The sequence below is a fragment of the Mytilus galloprovincialis genome, chromosome 14, assembly GCF_965363235.1.
Source record: "Mytilus galloprovincialis chromosome 14, xbMytGall1.hap1.1, whole genome shotgun sequence".
NCBI classification, from domain to species: domain Eukaryota; kingdom Metazoa; phylum Mollusca; class Bivalvia; order Mytilida; family Mytilidae; genus Mytilus; species Mytilus galloprovincialis.
In genome coordinates this window covers 37,383,033-37,396,274 of record NC_134851.1, presented here as the reverse complement: position 1 = coordinate 37,396,274, position 13,242 = coordinate 37,383,033, and the positions used below count along the sequence as shown (strand labels likewise).

Sequence of the window (13,242 nt, the reverse complement as noted above, 5' to 3'; positions counted from 1 at the left end):
CAGTTTTGATCCCGTATTTACATTTTGATAAAAATTTCCATATAGACTATTTTTTACCTGATTAATTCAAATATGTAATGAAAAATATACCTTCATGTGGTACTTTTGAGTTAAATGAGGTGGAAATTTTGTATATTGGCACAAAATTCGGATTTGTAATTTCTGTATTGTATAAGTATCCTAAATATTTATACATTTTATATTCAGAAATATCTCATATTTATCAAATGTTCATGAATGTAGATAAAAAAACATAATTTTTTGCTGTATATTTATCAAATTTATAAAAATTGCATTATTTACGTTTTCATGAAAATTGGCACACATAATCTGCTCGTGTAATCAAACCAAATGGCATTTCAAAAAAGATGGGTCCATGAACTCGTTTTCAAGTTAAATAAGTTTGAATGATAAAAATCAGTCGAAAACTGAATCTTTTCCCGATAAGTCATAGTTTGACTGTATCGTATGCCCTTAAAACAAAAAAAGTTATGGATTTCTATCGAAAGGAAAAATAAGTCCACAAATCCGTATTTTGAGGAAATATCTGAAATTTGAACCTCAATTTACTCAATAAATAGCTCATGAAGGTATATTTATTACAAATTAGATTTAATCAGGTAAAAAATAGCCTACATGTACATGCAAATTTTCATCTAAATTTATATGGGCGCACTACGTTTGCGCGCATTTGGGGATTAAAATGTTTTACGTTTGCGCGCAACTTTTAATTACATTTGCGCGCATTCATTTTAAAGGTAAACTCAGGTAAAAATATCAATAAAAATGAAATTAAATTATAATTGACTATATATTTTTATTTTCATAATAAATATGACTATCAATTATTAATTTTGAAAATCTTTCTTAATTCAAATTATATATTGTTCATATTGAATTATGAAACCAATTATAAAGTCATCATTAGAAACTCCGTAGTTTAATACATGTAACTTCATTGCGAATATTTCAATATTTCAGAGTGAATGTAAACGAATAGTGATCGTTTTTAAAATAAGTAATTCATTTAAGTTAGTTTGTAAAGTTACACCAAGGCACAAATATGGAGTTTCGACACGTGCCTACATGTTACAATGAAATTATCAATACTTTTACCTTTAAGATTAGCTATGTTTTAGTATTTTAACATTTTTATCTGTACATATTTCTAGGATTTAGTGCTTGTGCATAATAAAACGGACTTATTTTGCTCGAAATCCCACTTCCACCTCAACATTGGTGAGTAGGGGACCAAGACTAACGGAACGAGTACTTATACTTGTAAATAATTGAACTAATTATAAATAAATAAGTATTATTACCTGTATTTTACCTGAGTTTACCTGTCATAAAAATGCGCGCAATTGTAATCAAAAGCTGCGCGCAAACGTAATGATTTTTGCGCGCAAATGTAATGGGTAATGCGCGCAAACGTAATGCACCGATTTAAGGGGGTACAGAACACCTAAGAAAAGATAACTCTTACTCATAGTCTGATTCATTGCTACGTTTTAAAATTATGTGCAATATGCAAGCTTTTAAAAGATCATGATCAGAATGTTTACATTATTGCTAAGACCAGCTGTACACCCTTTGTTATTCATTTAATCTTTTAATTCATTTAAAGTTATTCATTTTCTATAAATGAATCTTCAATGAGACATAATAGGGAAATTTCAAAGCGAAATAAATTTACCAAAAGAAAACCAGGACGTTAGAAAAGGAGGGAAACAGAAAGAGAAAGGACCATAACTGTTTTCATTTTTTACTTGGCAATGCCTAGGTCTTAAATAAAATGAAATAAAGTACAAAAATTCAAAAGTCTAAGGATGCTTCCATTTGATTTTAGGGGGGGGGGGGTGGGGGACTAGGATTTAAAATTTTGTCCTGCATTTTTTTTTTATAGTTGTAATATCATCATTATTGTCCTGCATTTTTTATTTTTCATTCTTTACGGACCTGCAATTTTCATTAGTTTACTGAAATTGTTTTCGTAAATTGTCATCCTGCTTGTTATGCCAAATTACTGATCCTGCCTTTGTTTGTTCAAAAGCCTTTCTTGCCTTTTTTCAAATATCATCCAAGCCCCCCTCCTCAGGCTCAAATGAGGGTGGATAGAACCTTAATCGGGACTCCGGGATCGAGTGTTTTTAAGGTAGGGATTTAGGGATTGACACTTTCGAGATCCGAAAATTCTTTTTTCGAATCTCGGGATGTCGGGATTTAAATTTATTTAAATTCGGGACCTCGGGATTTCGTGTTTTTAAGCCGGGTTTTCGGGATCAGGACCCCTCCTACCCCCTCTCAAATGGTAGCTCCCTCCGACAATAAAATTTTAACCAAATAAATAAGAATCCCTGGACAATTACACAATGTTTATGTTCGTAGATCTTCTTATCAAATTGATTAAATCAAAACTGAATTGACTCCACAATACTTTTTTAAATGAAACATGTAGTTTTTAAAGAAATACGCCATGGCTTTAGAAATACATGTAAGTTAGTAAATTAATGTAAAAAAGATTACGAATAATTCATAATTTTATAATTGCTGTCATATTTTTTAAAGTGCAATTGAATATTTAATTGCATGATTTATATTTCATGTAAAAAGTTAGAAGATACCCATAGGGATAATCAACCACCAGTGCATCATTTACATGTCACGGAACAGGGCAAAAAAAAGAAAAAAACATCCGATTCAGTCCAAAAAACACTACACATATTTTTGCTTTCTTAATTCATCTGAATAAAAAAAAATATATCTTTCTAGTATGTTTTTCCAACCTATCCTGACAGGTGTAGAAGATTAACGGGTGTCTTCTATTCCGTCCGCAATTTTAGGGAAAGTAAAGTCTATTTTTAGAATCATAGTTGAAACTGAAACTACACATGTATGATATAAATAGAACATGCCATTTTCGCCTTATCAAATTTAAATTTCGAAGGGATAGCAAAATTTGTTATTGTCTTTTGTTGTGCTTTTGTTATGTTAACTTTCCGAATTTATCAAATGCAATTTTGAAATAAATATAAAAAAGGAAGTGTGGTGTCATTGCAAGTGACAAGGGAAAATGTTTCTTCTCAAGTCTCAATTCAAGATTATTACTGAATAGAGTAATCATTCTCTATAATAATAAGGGGCCCCAAAAATAATGTGAAACTTGTAACTGCCGTGCTTTTAACTAAAAACCAGTTGTATCTAATTTTCATAACCTCTGCAGAAATACTAAAAAAATTCTATGTTTAAGAACTTGATTTAACAGTATAAGGATTTTGCACAGTCAGCTCTATTTCATCTCTCATGAGCCGTGGTTCTTTGCACCAATGGTTTTGTCGTTTAGTTTTGAATTGTATATTTTTGAATCTGGCCAAAAGACCAATAAATTGAAAATCTTGGTCATGTAAAGCATCTGCCAACTTTAAAGCTTTTCCCTATGTATCATGTGTATTTTTGGCGTGTCATGCTTTTAATTTCAATAGCTCGTTTCTAAAATCAAAAATCAGTTACATCCTTTTTTTGCCACTGCAACTGAAAGTCGGGCGGGTATTGTTTTACCCCTGTCCGTCTGTCCTTCCGTCCTTTCCATTATTGGTATATAGTTATTTGGCATAACTCCTCCTATCCTTTGATTCCTAGGAAGTTTTCATTTTGCTGTCTGTTGAGTAGTTAAGTACATACACTGCGCTTCAATAGAAACGATTCCCTTTTCAAACAATTTTACGTGACTACATGTCCATTATGTATTCCGTGTGCATTGAATGGGTTGACATGTCATAAATGTGTCTATATTGTTGTATGGTCGATTAAAGCTTGTGTAATATGATTTTTAAAAATAAATATGAATTCATAACTACATAAAAGTCATGGCCCGTACAAGTGTTTCTTACCCAAAACCACAATTATTGTCCTTGATGTCAAAGTTCAAGGTCACATGAAGGTCAAAATTTAAGAAGGCACACCACCTCATGATGATACATTCACATGCCAAAGATGTACGGCCTAGGTCAAAAGGCAAAGAAGTTATGGCCTACATAGTTGTGTTTTTCACGGGGAAAAAACCCATAAAGTTGACCTTGAGGTCACCTTTGAAGGTCATACAAAGGTCATCATGATGCAAGACACTTAACCCTGTGATGATACATCCATATGCCAAATAGCTAAGGCCTAGTTAAAAAGACGAACAAAAATATGGCCATTATGTACTTTTTGAATAGATTTTGCTCTTATTTAATGAACCAATTTGAGGGTGGGGCGTAATTCAAACTTAAATACCAAAAAATCTAACGGTTAAATTTAAAAAAAAATTTGCAAGAACAACCGACTAGTATACCACTCCAAATGCTTAGTTTTATGAAAAAATTAAACGACACATTTTTTTTCAAAATAAAAATTCTTCTTCAAATACTAGAAGCACAGCATTCACTTTTCGGGGCTGATTCTGATACCCCCTATTAAAGTTCTAGCAAAATTTTAAATCCAGAATAAAAAACTTACAAGAAATCTTTTAAACCTATGGTTCAAATCTTTAAAAATTTTAACAAGATGTTTAGGTTGGCCTAGTTTATCAATGAAAAAAAATTAAGAAAAATTAAACGACAGGGTTTTTTTGGGGTATAGTGTTGGGTACCCCCTTAAATACGGGATCAAAACTGTATCGTATGCCCTGAAGTAATAAATGTAAGTCAAATGCATCCTAGCAAATTAAATGCATATTCAGGACGGCGAGATTGAAATTTAGGCTGCATTTCTTTCTAACCAAAATTTTGTAAACGTTGTGTTGCGTTTGTTGGTGTTTTCTAAACGCTACGAAAGTAGAAACAAATATAACGTTTAATAAGTCTTTACTGACCCTGTTTGAACTGTCAATTATGCATGCACATGTTTTTAGTAAACAGATTTTTTACAAACGTAGAAAAAATATATCGTTTTATCAAGTTCAAGTTAGAAACAAATGTAGCGTTTGTACTAACAAATGACGAACGACAAACTGTAGACGCATCTTTAGCTGTTGCATAGTTCGTCAAAGTTTATGTTAACTTTGCAAACGTACTATGTTAGAAACAAATGATCAAACCATGTGCGCGCTTAGTCGTTTGCATCGTTTGTGTTAGAAATAAATGCACCCTTAGTAATATAATGTATATTCGTGAATGTGCTAGTGCGATATGAATATGAACCTGTATTGTATTAGACCGTTTAAGTTAGTATGGAACGCAATATATATTTTTTTAAATAAATTTGTTCCAACAATGATTCTTCCCCGTTTTTATACCCCACCTACGATAGTAGAGGGCATTATGTTTTCTGGTCTGTGCTTTCGTCCGTCCGTCCGTCCGTTCGTCCGTTCAGGTTAAAGTTTTTGGTCAAGGTAGTTTTTGATGAAGCTGAAGTCCATTCAACTTGAAACTTAGTACATATGTTCTCTATAGTATAATCCTTCTAATTGTAATGACAAATACAATTATTATCCAATTTCACGGTCCATGGACAATGGAAAAGGATAGTGCGAGTAGGGCATTCGTGTACTTTGGACACATTCTTGTTTCTTCTTCTTTTAAGTGTGTGTGTTTGTGTATCGTTATCTCTTTGACGTTATAACCTCACTTCTTTATTTGTTTCACATTACTTTCCCAATAATTGCGACAAAACTTGTGTAATGGCGCTTATTGAAATCTTACATTGATATTCTCACTAACGATATAATATTTTACTCAAAAGTCTTTGGTCGGTTCAACTTGGATATTTCAAAAAAACACGAGTTGCAATCTAAATCATCAGATTGCGCAGATTTGATTATCAAGGAAAACGACATTTTTACGTCATAAAATTTTAGCAAACGCAACGGAAACTTCAAAGAGAATCAAATTGATATCTAATTGTTGGAAACTCATTATAACTGTTATCACGTTGCTATGATTTATTGATGTAGAATAATTAGAGAACAATTAAAAAATATTTCATTCAAATATACATTGTAACTGATATGACTTATCCATATCGATGGCTAATTGTTTATTTTCAAGGTCTTTTATATGGGAAGGAATGGGTACACGTGTACTCTGACGGAGACCATTCTTCTTTATGTTATTTTTATATAGTATTTAAAATGCATGATTACTTATTTATTTACATCATTTCGTTTTCAAGCTGGAGTAAATAGCACTCAAGGTACTCATTCAGAAAGTATAAAAATACAGCATTCTACAAAATTGGAAAAGAAAACAAACTTTATAGAAATATAAAGATGCAGTGTGATTGTAACTTAAACCAGTATCCACTAGCTAGAGTTCAAATAAAGAGAATGTATATGTAACCAATTATAGACCAACACACATTCTTCAATAATAATAAAAAAAAATCATACGGAATGGTCAGCGAGGAACAAATATATTGATTATATATTAACAAATCTAGATTGAAAACAACGTTTAAACATATGATTGCGTTGGATAAAAATCGCAATTTTTATACGTATGCATGTAAACAAATTTCTTGGTAGAGGGGTCTAAATACACCACAAACAATATCATATATTGGTTGCTCACTCTATATTTTTAGGACACCCTATATCAAATATACATAGTCACCACGTGTAGTCCTTTAACCAATTATATCTCTTTAAATCTATAGGAGGTAAGATAAAGTTAAATATACTGTTCGCAGCGTCGACTATATACATGTAGTAGACTCACTCAGAGGGATCTGTTCTGTAGAAGTCTGTAAAGAGCCAGAGAGTTTGTCCGCCTCCCATGTAACCGGCGGCAACCCCAATAGATGCAGCAGCATATATAAGTCCTACGATACATAATAGATCAAGGATGATGTTGCTGTTGTTATTTTTGTAATTATATTTATAACCAGCGAACTTTTTTTTTTTATCAGAAAACACTGTCAAACATCCAAACATACTATCCACACTGATCTGTGTCCACACTTATATTTTTATAACAAATATGTTGCAAGTTGAAATCAATGTTTACTAGTGTAAAACATAAAAAATCAATCTTTTACAGCGATCATTATAATCATAAAAGTTATAATTATACATTGTGTAAAGTATAATTATATACAAGGTTATTGCATTCTTAAAATAACATTGTAGTATATGTACATTGTTTGTGTAAAATTTCACAGACAAACATACGTTGAACGGGACAAAACTTGATGTACGGCTTAAGCTGGGGTCACACATTCACGATTTTTACCGCTGTCCTTAACAAGACAATTTCCGATTAAAAGTTGTCAAAAGTCTGTTCAAGATCCTGTGAATCGTGGATGGAAACGCAAACTTTAATTAAAATATGTATTTTTTTTTTAATCACAACAATCAAATATATAATTGTTCAGGAAGCGTCGATATTCAACCGTTTCCAAACGAATTTGTTCCAATAATTCCGTTTTCAATCCGATTCTAATCCTATTTGTATCTTTCGCATGGTAAAATTCCACCGAGTCTGTCACGACTGCGTCCCGATTCAACCGAATGTAATCCGAAAGAGATCCGACAGTGACCAGACAGCACACTGACGCTGACGGAAGTTATCTGTTAGAAAACTGTCGAGGTATATTCGGGATGATCGGGTAACGTCGGAACGTAATCCTATCACGGTCAACTCTATCGCATTCCAAACGGTTTTGTCTGGTCTCAGTCGTATTGTTTTCTTTAATTGTTGGGACTCTGACGTGGATATCATTGACGAATATCGTATTAATAACGGGACTGTTCCGGAGCGGTTTTGGCAAAGACGGTTTGCAATCGACAAGATCTGGATGCAATCTGGATTCAATCGGCAGAAAAACAGCAATGAAAAATTTCCCAAGATCATTCCCGTTCCACAGGACACCGTCCAGAAAACACAGGACATTGTTAGGATTTTGATCAGATACAGCAGAATCTGTCACGACATAGTCACGCTTGTAATCCGACTAGAAAAAATCGGCTAAGTTTCTCAGAATATTTATACGGGACACACCTAACTGTCGGGGTGCTTCGCCGAACTATCCGGACCATTCCCGACCCGTAGGAATATGTTACGAATTAAAAACGACTGCTTTCAGACAATGATATGACATTCCAGATAATTGGGGATAATAATCTGACTTTTTCACTTTTCTTTTCGTATCGCTGTCTGATCTCAAACGGGAGCAATAATCGGCAATGTGTGAACATGGTGAACGCCGCATTAAACTTGATTAAACACATTTCTTTTTCTCGTCGTCCCATTTATATTAATCTATAAGATAGTTTTGAATAATTAAACAGCGCCATTTAGTTTATGTTTTCTCATTATTTCTTTTTCCTAATGATTCTAGTATTATGATTTATCATCAATTTTGTTAAATCTATCAATACCATTAAAAGAAGGGTAACTCTAGCATGAAAAAGGTGGTAACACTAATTGATCTGTTTGGGATAAAATTGAGAATGAAAATGGGGAATGTATCAAAGAGCAGAAAACAGCCGAGGTCCTCACAGCAAGAAAATCCCGTACCAAGAGTACTTTTAGTTCCAATTGTTATCTGAAAATTATTTATTTAGATGATCGCGCATGCCTAATGAGATTTTTAAATGCTGTGTATCTGCCAATATTTTTTTTTTTGCATAAAGCATACATGTCATACATACCGAGATATAGTGATGTCATTTCCGCTTTTGTGTTCTCGTCAATGAATGCTGTCCCGAGAGTAAACATCGGAGTTGAACCTGCTCCATGTAAGGCATTGCCAAGCATAAACACGTATAAATATCTCTGTAAATGAGATTTCTTTTCCTGTGAACCCTCACACGATTCTGTTGTATTTCTACACACATTTTCAAATTGATTTAGATCTGAAAATAAACACATAGGAAATTATTTGGTTATACATGTATCTCTTCGTATAAACTGTACAGGATTGAAAAAATACAAGTGTGTATGAAAGTGTGAACTATATTAAACATACAGTGTAACCTGCCTAATCCCACACCTTAGTTTTCCAACATCCTGCTTTAACTGACACTTTTATATGATATATGATCCTAAAATATGCCTATCCTTGCAGATAAAAACTGAGTATTCCGACATCCTGCTTAATCCGACATTTTTTTCTGGTCCCCAAGTGTGTCGGATAACACAGGTAACACTGTATATAGAAATTGGACATCATTTCAGGGAGAGGGTATTTAAAGGGTTTGAACCCTTTTTCGATTTGTTTTCTTTTTTAATTTTAATTAAGTGTGACGATTTGAATGTTTAACGGTGTCCGATGGAATGCTCCACCTTCTTTTCAAAACGGATGTATCCGCTGGATAGCCAATAGTCAACAGTCTTTTATAAACCATGCAAGGGATATAGTTTCATGACCTACCACCCCTTAAAGTTAGTTTTGCGCTAACCTTTAGATAAGGATGAAGGTTGGCGCCTGTTAATACGTTTAAACCTGCAGCATTTGTTTGCACCTGTCACTAGTCATGAACATGTTGTTTAGTGATTGTCGTTTGATGATGTGGTTCATGAGTGTTTCTTCCTTCTCATATTTTATTATATATGTTAGACTTGGTTTTCCTGTTTGGACAGTTTTACTCTAGTCATTTGTGAAGCCCTTTATAGCTATTTGCTGCATATTCGGTGTGAGCCAAGTCTCTGTGTTGAATACCGTACTTAACCTATATTTTTTTACAAATTGTGACTTGGGTTAGAGAGTTGTCCCATTGGCACACACACCACACTTTATTATATCTTATATCCAGTTTTACCAAAAAGAAGTCCGATTGAAAAGTCATATTTTGTATTTTGTAAATTTTGTAAAGTATGCGTCAAAACTAGAGCTTAATTGAGCTGACTATCTATATACTTTGATATTACACCACAAACTTCATATATATATATACATGTATATACATGTATATACATGTATATAGATTTGAATGTTGTAAATAAAATCTTCTTTTGAAATTAAAGAAGTAAAATAGCAACTCTATACATATAAGGAGTATATCAGATCATTGTAGACTCCTTGTTTTCCTCTAAGATGTTACACAAATCCAACATGAACTTATTCAGACCTAAAAATAACCAATTCATTTAAAGGTTACATAAAAACAAATACTGAAGCAAACAATTGGACAACTACTTTTCAAAGTCATTAGAACTAAGGACACATGGACTCCGTGATACTATACAGAAATTGAATTATTGTGTATAATTATGTGAATTTTCAGTTAATGTACTGAGTCTCATACTTATTTTGTACTTTGTCACAAAACTAATGTTTTATTAAGTTAACTTACATTGTACATGAAAATAAATGAACATTCGAATGTGAAATATTCAGTGGTAACAAAACAACTTGTCGAAATCAATTTTATTTTGAATCAGCATTCCAAAGCTTACATAATAAATAATCTTTATTGCAAAATACATGTAAGTATTTACCTTTTGATGTTGATGTAACTATTGTCCTTAAACTATTACAATGTCATTAAATAACTCTTTATTGTCATATAAGTAAACAAGATACTTGTGACAAATACAAATAATAACAACAATAACAAATAAACTATTTGACTTTTTTGTGTGTACAAACAAAAATAACTAAGAGTTCCAACTCTTCGGCCAAATGACTGTTTTATGAAGGAAACTAGTTTTTATTCAATTTATACAAATATTAAAACAATAATGTGTCCATAGTACACTCACGTCCCACTCGCACTATCATGTGTTAGGTTCAGTGGACTAATTTGGCATTAAAATAAGAAAGATCATATCCTAGGGAACATTTCTACTAAGTTTCAAGTTGATTGGACTTTAAGTTCATCAAATACTACCTTGACCAAAAAGCTTTAACTTGAAGTGGGACAGACGGACGGAACGAAAAATACATAAATGCCCCATTTAGAGGTGGGGCTAAAAAAGACTAATTTTGTCCTCGCCTTCATTCTCCAGCTTATTTTTAAATTTCGGATTTATGAAGATTTATTTTTCATTTAAAGAATATAAACAAAACACAAGAACACGGAAGAAAACAGCCGCATTATTATCATGAAAAGAAGACCATCATTCAAAAGGCTCTTTAATCATTTAAAATTGATTTAGTTTAAGTGAGATAACCTTTAATTTTAAAATGTTTACGATATCTTTCATCGAGATATTATCTCATATATATATAAGTGACGAGATAACCTCTGTTACCCGTATATTTAGGAATGTACATGTACAGCCGAATAATTTATCTACATTCTTACGTATAAATAATGACAAGTGTATGAATTTTAAGACTTATCAGGGATTAAATAAAACAAATATTGCATAATTTATGATAAAATGCCAAATTAATTATAACAAGTGAGTGTATAAATATACTGATCGAAGCAGAAGCGAATTTAGGAGGGCGCAGAGTGTCCATCTCCCCTTTTTGTGTGAAAAAATTGGTTGATCATGACTATATAGGGAATTACTTAATATGACTGGAGCGGGTCCCTCTATGACAGTCAGTGGGTCCCTTTGTGGACATATCTGGATCCGCCATAGCATGGAATCCGAAATTGTGTTGAATTATGGGAAAATCAATTTTAGGAAAGTGAGGATAGTGAGACTGTGTTTCGTTATCTAATATGGCAGACAGAATATTTGAATTTAAATGGACTAGTTAGTTACATCTGTGTTACTTTCAGAGTATCTTGATAAAAAATACAATATAATAACACTACATTAGTGTAGATTTATATTTAAGAATAAATGGGGAATGTATCAATGAAACACATATTACACGAGGTGTTACATGTATGTCCCCGCTTGCATATAACGTTATAAAGAGATCTATAAGAGTGACACCATCCATATTCGAACTTGATCTGTTTTTAATGATAATAAGCATTGTGTATAAGTTTCATCACATTTAGATTAGGCAAGCTAAGTAAAAGAAACAATTGTTGGACGAAAGCAAGGACAGACAAGGATACCACGTAATGTCCCCTTCGTCTAGCGGCTGGTGCATAGTATAATAACAGTGGCTATCGATGACAATGTGGCAATAACTTACACCCAAACCACGATATATACACCTAGAAATACCTGTCCTTTCAAAAACATGTATCAATATTTACAGATAAATTTGTAAATATTTTGACTGTAAACAGTGATAAGCACTGAGGAAAACCCAGATCTAGACTCTGACCAGGGTAAAGGATAACAGGATTAAAACAAGAGCATTTATTTCGCACTAAGGTTAATTTGAATATTATTTTTGCTCGCGATGATTGTGATTACTAGTATTCATGACGCAAGTTTTACTCTAAGATTGTAAAAGTTAAAAGAATTTCAATAGTAATGCAGGATCTGATTATCCTTCTGGCGAACCTTAGAAAACACAGAGTTTGATCTGGTTTAGATTTGTTCCATTTTTGATATAGTGTTTGGGTCCTGGTTTTGTCTTGTTTTCCTTTTTTTGGGGTCCTGGTTTTGTCTTGTTTTCCTCTTTTTGGGGTCCTGCATGGTTTTTGTCCGTTTTTTCTCTTGGGCCTTTTGGTTGTTTTTTTTTTAGTTTTTAATACGTGTAAAGCTGGGTTTTTTTTAATCTCCATTCCATAAAATAAATTAATGTAACTCGTTTAGAAAAAAACATACAAAATGTTCACCGGTCAAAATGATTTTTGAAACTTATCATAATTTTACGAAAATGAATATTCAACTATTAAGGTGGTACCTAACACTACAGGGAGATAACTCTGTAATATCAGCTAAACGTTTTAATTACGTTGCGTTGTGAAGGCAATATAAAGCTTCTCAACGATCCAAATTAGTGTTTGTCAAACTGCTATATAACCAGTGTAATTTTTCTGATAAAACGCTTGGTTCAAATTATCTTAATTAAGGTCTTTCCTTTATCTATAAGGAAAGACCTTACTGTATTTCTTCTGATTATTATTCTTCTTGTTCCGCCAAACTTTGACAAAATTTCCCTCCGTAACCGTAAACCAAGTCGCTTTCATGTTCAAACTTTGTATTGGTTTCATGAATACCTATCCGGAACTCACCCTGTGAGTCGAAATATTTTGTCGGTTCGGAGTAAACCCTCCGAAACCAAAAAACCTTGTTATCGTTCCAACACCGTAACCGTAATAGGTAGAAAAAAAACGAAGGGTGAAATTTGTTCAGGACCAGACCCCGGTTCTTCGTTACATTTGGATCGAAAAGATTCAACGACTCATTGGTAGGGTTATGCCCCTATCAAAATTAACCGGTGTCGGTTGGCCACCAA

At 32.9% G+C, this 13,242-nt stretch overlaps 1 protein-coding gene across 3 annotated transcripts in view; it reads right to left on the bottom strand.

Moving 5' to 3' along the window:
- The window catches only part of LOC143058904 (solute carrier organic anion transporter family member 4A1-like), a 70,568-nt gene that overhangs the window by 14,552 nt on the left and 42,774 nt on the right, over window positions 1-13,242 (bottom strand). For all 3 annotated transcript variants that reach the window (XM_076232380.1, XM_076232381.1, XM_076232379.1), the window contains exons 4-5: window positions 8,630-8,833; window positions 6,696-6,798 (exon numbers count right to left, since the gene is read on the bottom strand). In XM_076232380.1, the coding sequence (XP_076088495.1) occupies window positions 6,696-6,798; window positions 8,630-8,833 (307 nt within the window). The remainder of the gene's footprint in view (window positions 1-6,695; window positions 6,799-8,629; window positions 8,834-13,242) is intronic.